Below are 18,715 nucleotides of genomic sequence, written 5' to 3'. Positions count from 1 at the left end.
ACGATCACTGTCTTTCGTGTCTGGGCACTGCTCACGCGGAGACAGCGTTCGTGGATGGTCATGTTCTCATTGCGAGAATATGTCCATAGCAACGTTGCGGTCGCGGCTCACCTTCGTAAGAAAGCAAGCCACCCCAGAGGCTCCCGCCTCGGTCCTTTTACCCACGGGTATGAGGCCAACGCGGCTAACACTGGGGGCAATTTGGGGACCCCAATGGGACCGCCTCCGCCGTGTATCCCCCCGTGGACCTCCCATTCCCCAGCACGCTCGTCTGCCCCGATCGGGCTTCCGGATGAGTCCGCCGGCTCGTTTCACGGCGAGTTCGACCTCTTATTCGGAGTCCGCGAAAGTGATGAGCTCTCGAGCGCAGCATCGGAGAGCGGGTTTGTTCAGTCGGAAACCTCGGCTGGGCTCCTCCCTTCGGGGTCAATCGCCCAGTAACAGGCTGACACGGAGATGATGAAATGCTTTCCCGGGCTCAGGATCACACACCCCGTCTACTCATCACCAAGGGCGTCCCCCTGCGGTGACTGCACTGGCTCCGCCACAGCCCGCCCCTTCGGCCCGGCCCCGGCGTGGAGCCCACCACAGGAAGCAGACTCCACCCGTCTCACGGCCGCCCAGAACCCATGAAAGGCTTCAAAGTGCCCTTGAGACGGGCGACCCAGGGACAACGAAACCCGCTGCTCTGGAGCTGGTAAGCAGATCTCCATCTTTTTGTTACCTTTTGCATTTAATTGTGCTGCATGCCCAAGTGGCTGCAGTACTCAAGAGCTCAGCAAGAGCGGTTTCCTTGTTCCCTGGGTCACGTATCCGGTGTGCACGGCCGTCATCACGACCACCGTCCACCACACTATTTGGCAGGTTTTGCACTCCAGTGGCGGTCTCCCGCCACTGAGCGCCCATCTGTGGCACAAATCTGCCCCTGATGTGACAGTCTCCACGAGTCATGAGGACAGGCCTCTTCCTCCCCCGTCCCAGGCTGTTCCGGGGGTGGTCACAAGGAGCCAGGTAAGTGCTTCGATGTCCTTAGTCTCAGCACGGCCACGATGTGTGTGGCACCTCGAGCTCCGCCCCGCCGCGAGGCCCCACCTGCCGGTACGTCCGATGACATTGTCCCTTTGGTCCCCCTTGCGCGGAACTTGGACGCATACCTTGCGCTTTCCAGTCCGTCGCGAGGGCTGGTCCGGGCTGTCCGACTCGGCTGCACGATTCACTTCGCTGGGCGTCCGCCCAGGTTCAGCGGTGTCCACTTCACCTTGGTGAAGGACGAAAACGCTATTACCTTGCGCAGAGATTGCTACCCTCCTACGGAAGGGCGCGATACAACCTGTCCCTCCAGCCGAGATGAAGAAGGGGTTTTTCAACCCCTACTTCATCGTACCGAAAAAAGGCGGTGGGTTGTGGCCAATCTTGGACCTGTGAGTTCTGAACTAGGCTTTACACAGACTCCCGTTCAAGATGCTGATGCAAAAACGCATTCTGGCGAGCATCTGGCATCAAGATTGGTTTGCGGCGGTAGACCTGAAGGATGTGTACTTCCACATCTCAATCCTTCCTCGACACAGACCCTTCCTGCGGCTTGCGTCCGAGAGTCAGGCGTAATAGTCCTCCCTTTTGGCCTGTCCCTGTCCCCTCACGCCTTTACGAAGTTCGCAGAGGCTGCCCTTGCCCCGTTAAGGGAGGTGGGCATTCGCGTTCTCAACTATCTTGACGACTGGCTAATCCTAGCTCATTCTCGAGACATGTTGTGCGCACACAGGGACCTGGTGCTCTCACACCTCAGCCGACTAGGGCTTCGGGTCAACTAGGAAAAGAGCAAGCTCCTCCCAGTTCAGAGCATCTCTTTTCTCGGTTTGGAGTTGAACTCAGTCTCCTTGACGGCGCGCCTTACGAACGAGCGCGCCCAGTCGGTGCTGGCCTGTTTGAAGGCGTTCAAACAGAAAATAGCGGTTCCACTGAAACTTTTTCAGAGGCTCCTGGGGCATATGGCATCCTCGGCGGTGGCCACCCTGCTCGGGTGAATGCATATGAGGCCGCTTCAACACTGGCTCCAGACTCGAGTCCCGAGATGGGCATGGCACCACGGGACATGTCGCGTGGTCATCATGCTGGTCTGTCACCATCTTTTCAGTCCTTGGACCGACCTCTCTGCTTCTACGGGCAGGTGTTCCTCTAGAACTGGTTTCCAGGTGCGTCATGGTCATGACAGATGCCTCCAAAATGGGCTGGGGTGCTGTTTACAATGGGCACACAGCCGCCGGCCTCTGGACGGGTCCGCGACTGCATTGGCACATCAATTGCCTCGAGTTGTTGGCAATTCTGCTCGCCCTGCGGAGGTTTCGGCCGTTGATCCAGGGCAAGCACGTGTTAGTTCAGACAGACAACATGACAACGGTAGCATATGTCAACCACCAAGACGGTTTGCGCTCTCGTTGTTTGTCACAACTCGCCCGCCGTCTCCTCCTCTGGAGTCAGCAGCACTTCAAGTCGCTACAAGCCACTCACATCCCGGGCAACCTCAACACTACAGCGGACGCGCTGTCACGACAGGTTACCCTCAGGGGAGAGTGGAGACTCCACCCTCAGGTGGTCCAGCTGATTTGGAGTCGATTCGACAGGCACAGGTGCACCTGTTCGCCTCCCAAGAATCCTCCCCACTGCCCACTCTGGTACACCCTGACCGAGGCCCCCCTCGGCATAGATGCACTGGCACACAGCTGGCTCCCTGGCATGCGCAAATACGCAATTCCCCCAGTGAGCCTGCTTGCACAGACCCTGTGCAAGGTCAGGAAGGATGAGGAGCAGGTCATCCTGGTAGCACCCTACTGGCCCACCCAGACGTGGTGCTCGGACCTCACGCTCCTTGCAACAGCAACCCCTGGCAAATTCCCCTGAGGAAGGACCTTCTTTCTCAGGGATGAGTGCACCATCTGGCACCCGCACCCAGACCTCTGGAATCTCCATGTCTGGCCCCTGGATGGGACGTGGTGGTAGACACGATCACTCAGGCTAGGGCCCCCTCTATGAGGCGCCTGTATGCCTTTTAAGTGGCATCTGTTCGCTAAGTGGTGTTCTTCCCGTCGGGAAGACCCCCAGAGGTGCACAGTCGGATCAGTGCTTTCCTTCCTGCAAGAGAGTTTGGAAGGGAGGCTGTCCCCTTCCACCTTGAAGGTGTACGTTGCCGCCATAGCAGCACACCACGATGCAGTCGACGGTAAGTCTTACATCAGCTTCCTAAGAGGCGCCAGGAGGCTGAATCCCTCCAGACCACGCCTCGTTCCCTCATCGGACCTCTGTAGTCCTTCAGGGTCTACAGAGAGCCCCCTTTGAGCCTTTGCAGTCAGCCGAGCTTAACGCACTCTCCTTGAAGACTGCCCTCCTGACTGCGCTCACTTCCATCAAGAGAGTAGGTGACCTGCAAGCGTTCTCTGTCAGTGAAACGTGCCTGGAGTTCGGTCCAGGTTACTCTCATGTGATCCTGAGACCCTGACCGGGCTATGTGCCCAAGGTTCCCACCACCCGTTTAGGGACCAGGTGGTGAACCTGCAAGCGCTGCCCCAGGAGGAGGCAGACCCAGCCCTGTCGTCGCTGTGTCCGGTGCGTGCTTTACGCATCTATTTGGATCGGACACAGAGCTTTAGAATCTCTGAAAGGAAGCGCTGTCTCCAAGCAGAGGATCGCCCACTGGCTCATTGACGCCATAACTATAGCATATGTCGCCTAGGACATGCCGCCCCCAGTAGGGCTACCAGCCCATTCTACCAGGGGTGTAGCGGCTCCCTGGGCCCTGGCCGGGGGTGCCTCTCTAACAGACATTTGCAGAGCAGCGGGCTGGGTAACACCCAACACCTGTGCAAGGTTCTACAACCTCCGGGTAGAACCAGTTTCGTCCCAGGTAGTGGCACGCAACACAAGCGGATAAGCCCAGGATAGCTGGCCGGGTGTATCGCTTGCACATAGCGCCTTCCACCTCCCTTGGAGCTGAAGACGTGCACCATTAATTCCCAGTAGTGTTCACAAACTTTGTTCCCTGGTTGACTTCCTCTGAGCCCTGTGGCAGTCGAGTTTTCGGAGAGACTCGCTGCCGGCCCAGTACATGCGCTAACTAAGAGCCCTGTTCTGGGGTAGGTGCTCCGCATGTGGCGGTTCCCTGTAAGGCTAACCCCATGCGATATATATCTTCTGCTAGTTCGTTTCCCTGCTGGAAAACTGCATCTTCCTTGGGCAGAACCCCTCTGCCCCAGTCTCCATGTTTGTAGAAACTCCTCCCCCATTGGGCAGGATCTACCTTGCAGGCTCTCCACATGGTTGGAAAGACCATGTGACGTATTCTTCCACATAAATATCCCCCCCCTCTTTGGGCAAGGTGTGGTCTCCGCGGTGTCTTCCCCTTGGGAGGGACACCCCCCGATGTAGACCTGGCGGCCCAGTTGGATAATCCCCCTTCTTTTTTAGGGAGTGGAAAAAGAGAAGGGGAAAAGAGGCCACGACTGGGTTAAGCCTGTCTCTATCATTGGGTAGTCGACTTGTCCCCAAAAAGGGCCGTTCGACACTCATAACTATGTTGGGGGAGGTTATGTGTCGACTTGGTGCGCTGGCTATGAGGCACACAGCAGTCTGCCCACCACACACCGCCAGTTCACGTAACACAGTTCAGCCAGTTGTGGTGTTTCGTATAGGGACCCCTAGTGTCACTACATTGACACAACGTCGAGTGAGTGACAGATAGGGAATGTCACGGTTACTTGTGTAACCTCCGTTCCCTGATGGGGGGAAGGAGACGTTGTGTCCCTCCTGCCACAACGCTGAATGCCTCAGCATAAAACCTGAATGAGTGGTTGCATACCAGCTCCTTTTATACCCGTATGTCCGGGGGAGTGGCATGCAAATACCACTCACCAATTTTCATTGGCCTTTTATCAAAGACCAGAGGTGTCTCGGGCTCCCAAGAGTGACCCCTAGTGTCACTACATCGACACAACGTCTCGTTCCCTCCATCAGGGAACGGAGGTTACACAAGTAACCATGACGTTTCATTTGGAGCAAAAGAAATAGACAAAGAAAAAAAAAAATTTAATGCATTTTTCTAATGTCAGTCATTGTTGTCTATGGATAACCTATGAATATTAATCATATATAATGAAAAATATTAATGTAAAATAAAAACTAAAAATAACAATTAAGGAACGTTCTGTATAAGTTCTTGTTAGGTTGCCACACAACTGGAATTGGTTCCCAAAAAAAGAATGAAATAGGAACCATACTCTAATGTTAGGGGAACATTCTGTGATGTGTTTTATGCTAAACAGAATGACAATGACTTAAAGTTTCAGCCAAAAATAAAACATTCTGTCAGTGGCTTACACTTCACAACACACACACCATAGCCCTTCTACCAAGTGGAGCCTACAAGCTTAGCATAAATTAGCATAACGCGGCGGTCCCAGAGGCTGTGTCTCGTTTGGAAGGCTGCATGCTAGGTAGGACGCGTCCTTTGAAGGCTGCAGTATACCGAGTGTCCTCCTTTAAACAAGCCACGTTTAAACGAGACGGCCTTCGTAGGACAAATGGAAACGGAACGTATCATGGTTGCTATGACAGCACGTCACTCTTTAACAAGCGCAAGCGCTTCGAGTGAGAGGTAACAAATTCCCTCTGGAAGGGAATGTATGAGGTAAAATTTAGGAGAGTTATAATGATGTAAAGAGAAAAGAAAATAGATTTTACAGGTGTACTTTTAGTCTAATATTTTATATTAATTATATATTAATATAATTATACATATTAAATACTCTGCACCCATCTACTGAGGTACTTCAACTTGGGAAAGAAGGTCGCATTCGAAGGCTGCATTCGAAGTGTCCTACTTGTTTTTCTGAAATGAGACAGCTTCGATGACGTATGCGGCCGACAAATGTGACACAGCCATAGACATTCTATGGGTGGTACTGTCGTAACACACTAGTTGAACGTTACACTCTCTCCTATAATAGAGCTGTGGAGGTTGTTATCAAGATAAATAATATAATCTCTGAACACACACACACACTACAGTGCTAAAACAATGCTAAAAAAAACAAAGTTGTCAAACAACGCTCAAAAACTTGAACATCAAGATTTTATCTGGTAAATGAATAAAATTTCACATTTTTCTCACCTAAACCTATTGTATGCTTTTAGAAGACTTGAAATATGAAGAGTTGTATGTACGACTTTTATGATACTTATGGTTCCTTTTTTAAACTTTAAAGTGATGCCTATCAACTGCCATTGTACTGGAAAGATTTGCCCGGAATATTCATAAAATTGCTACTTCTGTGTTCTGCAGAAGAAAGAAAGTCATATTGGTTTGGAACGACATGAGAAGAGTATTTTCATTTTTGAGTGAAATATTCCTTTAATTTAAAAACTCACAGTGCAATTTTAGTGCATTTAATGCCTGATTAAACTGGATTGTGGCTGGTTAGTGAAAAATATGCAGGTTTTTGCACTGAAATACGCCATGTAAAAGTGGTTTAGTGAATTTCCTCCCTCAGAGTACAGTGGTAGCAGTTGTCTAATTTTTATCTGTCCATAATTGTCAAGATACAAGCATTTAGGGCTGCTGGGAAATGACAAGCATTTAACTCTAAAGGCTTTTGGAAGGGAGATGGCATGCATAATCAGGAAATTGTGGGGAATCCACTAAGTCTGAAGTACAGAATGTTCCTTTGATTTCTGGACCACAGAGGAGACAATGAATTCCCAGAGAAAGAACAAGAACAGTGCTGATTATCGGCCTTCCCTGAAAGGTACAAGGCCATGATTGCTTTCCCTATTTCTCAAACAAATCCTCTTTAAAAGCTGCTCTCCCACTGAACACAGCACAGAAAAGCATCCGCGTCGCTGAGAACAACCTGGTCAAGCAAGATAGATGTGAAAACAAAAGTGTTTGGCTGTATTTAATGTTTCTGCATAAAGAGAAAAGGAATTTCTTCCTGTGAATTGAGAGATACCGGTTATCCGCTGCAATTCAGGGAGCCATCCAGCATGACCCTGGCTGAGTTCCAGGCAATCTACTGCTCTGTTGATTTCATCTGCCTCCGAGTGGCATCAGAACTGACCTGTTATTTTCACACTGGCTGGAGGTCAGTCACTCCAGTCTAATAGAGCAGATTCACTGACCTCCAATTTATAATCATGAGAGAGCAGTCAGGGTCACTGCGTGCCTCTGATACATTAGTCAAAGGATACGTGTCTGCGTGTAAGGGAAGAGGGTTTATATTTCATATTCCTACTGTAATGTAATGTATAATATAATATAATATAATATAATATAATCAAGAGGGCTGTATATCCAGCTATCAGCATGGCTTAGGCCGAAGGTAATCACAGTTGTGCTGATAGATGGACAATACAGCATGACTGCGAGTGTGATATTGCTTTTATAAAACAGTTCAACAAACAAATAAATAAATAAGTAGGGAAAAACTATAGACTGTCCATAAAAAACACTCTTGTGTGTGGAACTACTTTCTTACACCACAGGATCTGTCATTGCTAGTTTGAAAGATAAGCCAAAACCTACGTTGCAAATTCAAAAACCACACTTTAGAACTAGTAATGACAGCTGTTTCTAACAAGTTTTTGGAAAAACAAGGATGCGTGTGTGCGAGAGAGAGAGAGAGAGAGAGAGAGAGAGAGACTGAGCATGTGATTGCCTGCATCTGTTAGTTTAACTCTATTCCTCAGTTGTAGTGTGACAGTAATCCCCTCCGATCATAGAGTGATTCTGCCATACATGCTATCTGAATTATCCTGAGTATTTCAGTCATGTTCAAGTGTTTTGTTGTTTTCTTGCAGAACTCTTATTTTGACACTGACACAGAAACCAGAATCTCACATAAAAGTTTTTGTCACCACCAGCTGGTTTAAATCTTTAATGTCACAGGGATATATAAAAATTCACACATCTAGCTGCTCTTACATGTTAGTTTGGAACTCCACAAACACAAGCGGAGTAATACAAACAGTGAAGCATCCCAGTGCTGATGGTGTGAGCTGTCAGCACTCTGGGAACGCCTCTTGTCCAATCAGATTCCGGGACCGTAAGTAACTGTTGTATATAATATAATATAATATAATATAATTAGAGCTGCAGAATTAATGCATTAACGCAATGCGATTGATTTAAAAAGTTTAACTTGTACATTTTTCTTAATCGCGATTAAAGCATTAAACATTAATACACTTGTTGGAAGGGCGGAACCTTTATAATGTGTCTGCCCGGAGTCATTACACTGATGCACACTTCACAACACACACACCAGAGCCCTTCTACCAAGGGAGCCTACAAGCTTAGCATAAATTAGCATAACGCAGTGGTCCCATAGACATTCTATGCGTGGTACTGTCGTAACACGCTAGTTGAACTTTATGCACTCTCCTATAATAGAGCCATGGAGGTTGTTATCTAGATAAATAATATAATCTCTGAACACACACACACACAACAGCATTTCCTTGATAGAATGATAGAGAAAGGAGCTTTTAACGTTATTTTATGTACAAAACAAGCCCAGATTGGACTTGTGATAGAAATCATGTATGTTTCAGCCTATGTAATGCGTATTTTAATTACCACAGAAGCATGTTAAGTCTTAACTATCACCAAAATGAAGAATGAGATGTTTTTGTCTGCAAGTGCTTTACATGCGGAGTTCAAAGCTACGCTGGATGCTGGCACTAAAGCCCCTCATGAACGCGACTTCACAATTGCTGTAGGAAAGTGGGTAGCCACAGTCTACCGGCAGATTAATATTGTGTAGGATGAGAGTTTAAGAGATTTAATGCCCATTGCAATAAAAATGCAATCTATGGGGAGACTAGTTCTTTCAATTAGTCAAACTCCCACTTAGACTTTGGGAAATGTTAAATGTTACTTGAATTGGTGCTATTTTAGTGCATTTCTATCTTTATACTGTAGAAGGCTTTGTTTGGAAAATGTTAATAAAGCATTATATTGTTACATTTTGTTTTGTTTTCTTTCCTAAGATGAAAATGAATGCGTTTTGACATGAAAGAAGTATATTTAGAGTCAAATTTCAGCACTTTCAAAATCTGTGATTAATCGCAATTAACTACAAAAAATTATGCGATTATTCGCAATAAAAAAATTTAATCAACTGACAGCACTAAATATAATATAATATTATATTATATAATATTATATAATATAATATAATATTGCACAGGTTTCTGAAATACTTGATTCTGATTGGTCAACTGCAGTATTCAGTGATCAAATATTTCTGAATTATGACCGTTGCCCATGGTAACAATGTATTAACTGACCACTCATCTGGAAAACCTGTGTTTCCTACATAGGTATGGTTGTATTCTGTCTCTCCATGGTCTCTACAAGTCAGCTAATGAAATAATTTAAAGCCAGATCAATAGTTTATGTCCAGATATTTATTTATTTTGCAAGTGGCTGTGTAAAAAGCAGGATAGTGCACAGTCAGCCGGTCATTATCGCAAAATAAACCAGGACCCTGATGCAAAGCTGATAATAATAATTATTATAATATATTTATTTGCAGTTTGAAAGCAGAGAACTGACCCTTTGGATTTGATTAATACTCAGTACATCATCTTTTATTAATAAAACTGGTTCAGGATTTTAATATATTCATGAGGATGGGCATTTTAAGTCTCAGCTTGATTTATAAATAAAAGGAATTATTTAATACATCCAACGTTTAAAGTTTCTGACTCTGCAGACTTTCAGATAGCAGAGCATGTTAATGAGTCACATGACTCCTCTCTTCGTTTGATGTGTTTGAAAATCCAAGCTGCATCCAAATTTGCGTTCTGTTAGATTATGTACTGCATTGGCTGAAGGATGCACTTCTCAGCCTTTAATAAATTACATTCTTTAGGTATGCAGGTGAGTAGTATGAATATATTCTCAGACATACATGGGCACTGTCCTGTGACCTGAACATATGACATAGTAACAACAACTGTGAAATGTTTTTACTGTGGTTTTGCTAAACAAGCACAATTTGACCACAAGGAACAACTTTCTTGGTATACATAGCACTTGAAAGCAGTTGAAAAGAGCCGTCCGACTTGTGGTTCTGCACCGTTTTTTTTCTTTTCTTTTCTTTTCCTTTCTTTTCTTTTCTTTTTTCAGAGTTTTAAATTAAGATTTCTATAAAGAACTTATGAAACCTCTCTGCTTCCTTTTAGTTTCCCTGTGAATTTCTCAGAAGTAACCTCAGCATTATTTACTTCTGCTGTTCCTTTGTGTGGGCACACACACTTCTGTGCACACAAACAGGCACAGACACACATATTAAGATGGCATACCTCGATGTGTTCTCCAAGGTTCGTTTGACCTCATTCATCTGGTCCTTTCCAAAATAAACCACGGTAAGGTGCACCCGCCCGTCCTGCTTTACACACACCTCTCTGTGGAGCAGTAATAGAAACACACACACACTGAAAACAGCATTCTGCACCTGCACAACAAGAACATTTGTGAACTGTTTTTGTTTACTGAAAATTGACTAAGGGGAAACTGGAGAGGACAAATATAATCAGTGCAGCACTGAAAATGGATGTATTATTCTAATAGATTTCCAAGGCACTTCTTCATAACTACAGATCATTGCTGTGATACTGAAAAAGAACCTAGTATTCTATATTACTATGTACAACAAATATCCAAAGTATCGCAAGTAGATTGAGTTTGGGCCTTGAGGCCAAGTCCACACTATTGCATTTTTGGTTGCATTTTTGGTTCCTCCACTAAAACTAAAGACTTTTGAAAGTGCTCTCTGGCACCACATACTTTGGAAAACAATGACATTAGGAAGCGAAAAACATAGTAACATTAAGTAAATGCTAAATACTGAATACTGTGCAGTATACACTGTATACTGCCAACTATTTTATAAAAATGACATATCATTATTCCACGATAAACATTTCAAACAGTGGTATGCTACACTGTTGTCACATGACCTCAACACATTGCATGTGAGTGCTGTCCAGTTATCATCTTGTTTGAAAAAATAAAATAAATAAAATAAAAAAAACAAATATATATATGTATATATATATATATATATATATATATATATGTTTTTTGTTGTTGTTTTTTTTATTAAATTTTGTGCAAAATTGTCTTTTTAATATTGGCAGTCTGATCAAATAATGAGTAAAAATAATGGAGCAACTATTTGCACTAGGTGTGAATATAAATGTTGAATATAAAGGTTGATTGGCCACGATAAAGGTCAGGGGGTTGAGAGAAAGGTTTGATCCAGGTAAAATTAACCATGGTTTTACAATAATAATACTTGCAGATACTATGATTTTACTACAAAATACCATGGTGATACTTTGGTTATCAGTGGCGCCTGCAGTTGTACGCCTGTATGCACTGTGCATACCATGAGTGCGCCAATAGACCTGAGAAACATTTGCTCTCAGAATATTTCACCAATCATGAAATGTGTCCCGTATTTCTTTTGGCTGTTTAAAAGAACTAGCAATGCCCACTTTGCAAATGAAAAATTATTTTGAGTTAGTTCTTTTCAGTGAATAGGCCAAATGGGCTTGCAAAACTGTATGAATCGATTCATGATTCAGTACAATTCATTTGGACTGAATAATTTGGAGCGGTTTCTCACACAGTAAAACAGTATTGGGATATTTACGAATACAGAGAACAAACAGTGCTGGATACAGTGGAAACTTACCTACAATCAGCTGAAACAAAAGGCTGTCTTTTTGAGAGGTAACTTTGAGGAACTTCAGCTAGTGCTGTGTCATGTGAACAAGGGGCTGTTCAAACCGAACGTGTTTTTGCATCCGCTCGTGCTGTTTTTCAAGGGTTTTCCAGGTAAACATTCGCTAAATGGATGTCTTTTGACAACTGAGTCACATTTCACTGTGTTTTTAGCATCTCTCATGGGAGCGCTGCATTTTTAGATGCCATGTCAAGTTAAAAAGAATTTTAACTGATAAAAACGCGTTTTGAGACATCTGCATTCTGCTCTATTCATTGTTGTGCACTGTGCTTTTTTTGGAGCGAGAACAAGTTTGTTCTGAACGGTTAATGGAAGAAATGCTTTTAGCCAGTAGTTACATGAACACTACTCATACTTGAGAAAACAATATGCTTCTCTCAAAGTCACCAGAATTGAATGCTTTGGTGTTGTTTTTGCAAAAAACAAAGAAAATGATTTGTGTTGCTATTTTTACTTAGTATAAAATAGCATCTATTGCTATTTGCATTTTGTACTTAGTGCAAATAGCCTCTGTCTAAAAAATAAAGATGTTAAAAGCACGGCTGTAATTACTTCCAGTTCATTCATCACACTGGAAATGGTGGTGCATGGTATAGACACCAAATACTGCATAGCCACTGTTGCAGATTGTGAAAGTGTAAGAAGTGTAAGAAGTGTAAGACTGCAGCCCTAGCGTGAAATTCCAGATCTGCAGAAGCCACATTTTGATAGAAGTGTGCTGAATGTTCCAAGCTGATGCAGAGCATGATGAGTGTTTTATCTCTTTATGCCCATCACACAACAAAGACAAGTCTCGTCAAGCTTCAGAGACATTACAGTTATAAGTGCTTAAGTGACATGGTGAATTTTGCTGGATAGTGCTAGCCTAGGGTTTAAGGTTGTCAGTTTAATCCCAGATATGACCTGTCAGCTTCACAGTTACTCAGACCACATCCAATATTTTGAATGAAAACTCCCCAGAAAATGTTCACTGTCCACACATGGTTAAACTAGATTGCAGGTGGTTAGTGAATAAGATACAAGTTTTTGCGCTGAAATACCGCTCGCAAAATTGGTGCAACTGTTTAGTGAATTCAACCTTGTGTTGTACATTTGCGTACAGTTGAAAGTACAAACACTATCTGTATGCTGTGCTAGCATGTAAATGCCACAATAGATTAGTTTGATGGGTTGGAATTGACTCTGCATGTGAACGCAACCAACAATTCTCTTGTCTGTCTTCTGCCACTGAAATGAGGTCAAACTGAGGCACTTAAAACATTGGTTGGAGGCACTAATTAAAAAAAGATATAAATTAGATGTAAATAGGCTTTAACAGATGGTTACAGAGGTTAGAGAGAGCTTGAATGAGATAGATTGACAGATGTAGAGGAAATGGACTGGAGGATAGAGGAAGATGAGGAGGCACATGTCAAATGATTACAAAATTGATAGATTAATCACAAATACTCGCATATTTCAATATTTGTTAAACAGTTTCCCTCCGTTTTCTCTAAATTTGAACAAAGTTGAGTCAAATCTGCCTGCCAGGGGACAGATCAAAGTCTTTAATAGACCAGATTTTAGTCATAACTTAATTTTGACAAGAAGTGTAGTTAGAGAATTCTGGCTTTGTAGGACAGAACAGTACACAGCGATTCATTCTGCAGTCGAGTTTGCCAGACTGTCCAAGGCAGACTTAGACACAGACACAGAACAAGTTCTGTCTGCAATATTTTTTGCTTGTTGGTCTATGTATGCATTAGAGCAGGAGATATTTAGAAAATAATAGTTTCACGATATTTTGATCTAAAAAAAAAAAACCATTATCGTATGTTTTGCCTAAATAACATTTCATAATAATGACTTTTCGCGACAGGCTATATTTCCTTAATTATTTGTGCATTTTTGAGACTAACTCTAAATTTTTGGCTATAACTACAATAGAAAATGTTTAATGTAGGGCTGTCGATTTAATGCATTAATTCAGTGCAATTAATTATTTTAAAAATTACTCGTTAAATAATCATTTAACACAACTAATCATGCCCCCGGACCATAATAAGAAATATTCCTACCATCGGAGCAATTCAAGCTTGAAGTACCACCTGTTTTCTCCAGGGGGCAGTAAGCGAAACTACAGCTGTATAGCCGATGCGCAGCTTATACAGAAAACAAACCGCATTTACAGACACCACAAGATAAAAACACGTTCTTGCCTTCAAACACAGCTTGATGGAGTTTAAATCCAAAGGCAGGGATCTCAAGACGTGTTTTTCTAAGTTTCAAACTATGTTTAACTAGACAAAGCCACCTAAAAATGGTATGTTTATGATGAGACGCAACCAAAGTGAGATGCTCAAAGTGTCTGTCTTATGCTGGTGTACAATGACGTGTCCTTAGAAAAGCCTTTATAATAAATCTATCTCGGACTGATTGATGAATTCAATTACTGCTGTGAACTGTAGGCCAATGATTGGCTTATGTTCAATAATATGGAAATATATTGGATTCTCAAGCCAAATTTTTTTTTTCCATTTTTTTTTCTTATCAATGCTTTACTTGTCTGCCACAATAATGTGATTCATTTTAATTATATTAATTATTATTTTTATTATATATATATATATATATATATAATAAATATAATTGTTGTTATTTGAGGGGCTTTCTCAGCAAATATTTACATATGTGATTAATTGTGATTAATTTGATTAATTGAACGGCATACCATGTAATTAATTTGATTAAAAAATTTAAATCGATTGACAGCCCTAGTTTAATGCTATTCAGAGAGCACGTTGGTGGTGAAAATAGACAAAACCTGCCTCTTAAATCCTTAATGTTTTATTAATAATTTCATAAACTTAATAATTGGGTAAGTATCCAAAAGTGCATGGTAACTACTGGGCCATTATTTAGTATATCTGGCAACTTTCCAGCTCCATGGTTTGCAACATTGTCAATCATCATCTGTCAATGACTGTTGCAGTTGGATTACTTGTCTAATAATCGGCGATATCTGATTACATCATCCAGGATTAGTCCACATGTGTCAGATGGCCTCATGCATCATTCCATGTAGTTTCGACATCTTAAGACCACTGCATTCTGTTGCGCTCTTTCTTGCTGTTTTTATACGCAAGAACGTATCCTGTGAGAAACGCCTCCTCTTATTCTGTGCTGCCTGATTTGGCTGGTCAGAGGGTATTAATAAAATACAATGACAGTCCTATAAAGAACAGATAATAACAGAAACTGAACAGAATAATAAGGTAGAGGAAAGCTGTTACCTGAAATTGTGCATAAACTGTCTGAATTTGTCAGCTCTCTGAGCTAGAGGCACCACAATGTTAATGGGCATGTTGGCTGTCTCCACAAGCTCACTCTTCACTTTCATGAGAGGGCCAAAGGGCCGGAAGAGAACCAGCCTGCGAAACTCCTGCTTCTGCTCACCACGGAAAGTCAGCTCATACAGTGTGCCCTTGTCCTTCTCTGTGCGTGCGATGCCTAAAGCCATGAGAAGAGATTGAGAACTGTGAAGAAAAGAAATTATTTTCCCAAACACCCACATGGACCCACACAAGGACAAATGGTACAAAAACAAAAGCATGCAGGAAGGCACCAGCATACATAAATAAAGATGGCAAAAAGAGACTTTTAAAAGCAACCACTAGCACTCAAAATCCCTTGAAGGTAAAACTCAGTGCTTGCTCTTTCATAGCTCACAAGTTCTCAGTTATGTTTCAATCAAAGGTAGGTATCGACTTTGTCTCAGATGTTGGTGTCTTAGATGCTAAGATATGGAACTGAGTTAAGGAATTTAGGAGAAACATTAGAGACAAAGTTGATCCTTAAAAAACTGGGGGCCTGGGTAGCTCAGTGGCAAAGACGTTGGCTACCACCCCTGGAGTTCACTAGTTCACTAGTTTAAACCCCAGGGTGTGCTGAGTGACTCCAGCCAGGTCTCCTAAGCAACCAAATTGGCCCAGTTGCTAGGGAGGGTTAGTCACATGGGGTAACCTCCTCATGGTCGCTATAATGTGGTTCGTTCTCGATGGGGTGCGTGGGGAGTTGAGCGTGGTTGCCGCGGTGGATGGCGTGAAGCCTCCACACGGGCTATGTCTCCCTGGCAACACATTCAACAAGCCACGTGATAAGATGCGCGGGTTGATGGTCTCAGACGCAGAGGCAACTGGGATTTGTCCTCCGCCACCCGGACTGAGGCGAATCACTACACGACCACAAGGACATAAAAAGCACATTGGGAATTGGGCATACCAAATAAAAAAAATAAACAACTAGGATCTTAAGCTCAAAATATACTTTGGTCAGACGCGGTACAGGACGCGTGACGCAAATCTCATCATCAGCAGTGTGCTCGAGAACTGAACGTGCGCAGCCTGATTTTTCTAACCGCAGAATTGGTGCGCAGAATGCGCATGCGCCTGAAATTATTTGCACTATTTAGTGTGTCCACAGGGTGGCAACACTCACATTTGCTGTCACGAAGAAACCCTAGAAGATGTAATAGCCAGTAAACATCAGGAGACAATGGTAAAAACAACAACAGTGGATGTGCACGTCAAGAAAGAGTGTGTGAGGAGGTCTGGAGATACCTGCATTTGTGTAACTTGAGTCTGAAGCACTATAAAAGACATCTTTATGAGTCTCAACTCCTGAAGAGAAATAGTCCGGTGTCTCATAGCAGTCGTAGCGCGCATGTGCCAACTGCCTGTGTATGCATGCACAGTTATATGGAGTATACTTTGACAGGCTTACGTTCGACTGTATGCAGATGCTGAGCGTTCGCATCAAAATCGAATATACTTAGGGCTTAAATCTCCTGAGCTATGAAAGAGATCGCAAGGGCACCAGGGCATCTGAGGCTTTGGTAAGGGCTAACATCCCTGGCTGTAACATGTCTGCTCTCAGGCCCTGGGCCATGAAAGCATCTGGAAGGTGGTCACACATGGAGACTGTGATAAACATGATTTCACTGAGTACTTTCATGCTTTTGCAAAACATTCACAAAGTGATTCAAATAAACTCAGGCAAAATCTGTACTTTACATCATCAAATATACTATTGTTCATGTTCCATGTCATTGTTCCTCTTTTGATGGAGCTATAAAAGGCACAATGACTCTTGTTTAGAGACAAAAGGCTCACAAAAGGTTTGCACGAATCACTCCTGTTCATTTTAAGGGAACAAAAATTTCACAGCTTCATTAGATTTGGTAGCACATTAACAGCCATTTTCTAGTTTACCATCCCTGACTGGTGATAAAATTGTATTATGATCTACAGTAGGATGTATGTAGATCTAACAGAAAATCTGTATCAAATTTGTGGGAAAGACTAAATTACAATATAAATCTCAACTTTTGACCAGCCCTGCCCAGTAGGTGGCAATATGCACAAAGAATGTCAATAATGTCGACAAAAAAATAAAGAAGAATAATGTGGAAGTGAAAGTGGAGATTTATAGTAAAAAAAGACTTAAATATTGATCTCTTTCTCACTCACACCTATCATATCACTTCTGAAGACATGAATTTAACCTCTAGAATCTTATGGATTACTTTTATGCTGACTTTGTGCTTTTTGGAGATTCAAAGTATAGGCCACCATTCACTTGCATTGTATGGACCAACAGAGCTGAAATAATCATAATTATTAATTTATTAATCTTAATAAAAATCTTCATTTGTGTTCTACAGAAGAAAGAACGTGATACACATCTGGGATGGCATGAGGGTGAGTAAATGATGAAAGAATTTTCATTTTTGGGTGAACTATCCCTTTCAGGATGAGCAATAGCAATGCTTGTCTTAGCAAGCTCTAATAAGTAAGAACTATTATCATTAAATGTCAAGTCCATCTTGCTTAAATTCCACACATATAATGCACTTATGACTAAATCAGGGTCCATTAGGGAAGCAATTTGAATCAATACATGGTATTAACAGCTAAGCCATCAAAGCTGGCTAGAGTCGACGTCACTGAACAACTAGCTACGGTAAATAAGAAACAACAGTTATGGACTTATGCGCAACATAATCACGTTATTTACCAAGCATCAGTAACATTAGATCAGGGTAAAGTTGCTCTTTTAGAGTGCTCTGGGATCCTCCCAAAATCAGATAGTGGCACCACTAAATTGGTCTGGGTAAAGAAGCCATATACAGTTAGGCAACAGAGATAACGGGCACCGGAAAATGGGAGAGAGACAAGTATCCCTCAAGAGACAGGGTGGGAGAGTTATTTTGTGGCTAGAAAAGATATGCTTTCTATAAACATTCCTGTTTGCTGAAGCTCAGTTTTATATGTAGCGGTCAAGCTCCCTGTGCTTTTCCATGACCAAACACTTTTAGAATGTCCAACAATATTATTATTTTTCCAGTCTTGTTAGTAGGACAGCTGGGTAAATTGAAATTGTGTCTGGACACAAAGTTGTAAGTCTTGTTCAGGGCAAACAAGCAGTGTAAGAACTGCTTGCACCCTTTGGCTGAGATTTGGCAAAGCTCTCCATTGTTGCTGTAAGTAGGGTAGGTCCATTCAAGTATTCAATCTTAAATTGAGAAGAAATGTTCTATTGAACTTTTTCCACTGTAATATAAGTTTCAGCCAGTGAAACATAAAACAAAAAACTACAAACATACTTAGTGCACTGTTTAAAGCTGATAATACATGCTACTTTAATTAAAGTAAATCTCACCTTCTGTTTTCACCTTACCTAACTTGTTCATTGCACCTACCTGAATGCTCTTTTGAAAGTTTGCATGCAAACATATGCAAATTTCATCATGACCCCAATTTCTAGCCTTCCAGTTTCAAGTGCAGAGTACGCAGCTATTTATGACCAAAAAGGTGCATAGCAACATGAATAATGTATTTCCTGTATAAGCACTGAGATGCGTCACTTTCTCT

At 42.7% G+C, this 18,715-nt stretch overlaps 1 protein-coding gene across 1 annotated transcript in view; it reads right to left on the bottom strand.

The window, feature by feature from the left end:
• The window catches only part of LOC127433461 (chondroitin sulfate N-acetylgalactosaminyltransferase 1-like), a 65,935-nt gene that overhangs the window by 27,524 nt on the left and 19,696 nt on the right, over nucleotides 1-18,715 (bottom strand). The window contains exons 3-4 of the mRNA XM_051685401.1: nucleotides 15,077-15,293; nucleotides 10,357-10,458 (exon numbers count right to left, since the gene is read on the bottom strand). Of these exons, the coding sequence (XP_051541361.1) occupies nucleotides 10,357-10,458; nucleotides 15,077-15,293 (319 nt within the window). The remainder of the gene's footprint in view (nucleotides 1-10,356; nucleotides 10,459-15,076; nucleotides 15,294-18,715) is intronic.

Source organism: Myxocyprinus asiaticus, chromosome 43 (assembly GCF_019703515.2).
Source record: "Myxocyprinus asiaticus isolate MX2 ecotype Aquarium Trade chromosome 43, UBuf_Myxa_2, whole genome shotgun sequence".
In the NCBI taxonomy this organism is placed as follows: Eukaryota; Metazoa; Chordata; class Actinopteri; order Cypriniformes; family Catostomidae; genus Myxocyprinus; species Myxocyprinus asiaticus.
This window is presented reverse-complemented; position numbering and strand designations above follow the sequence as displayed.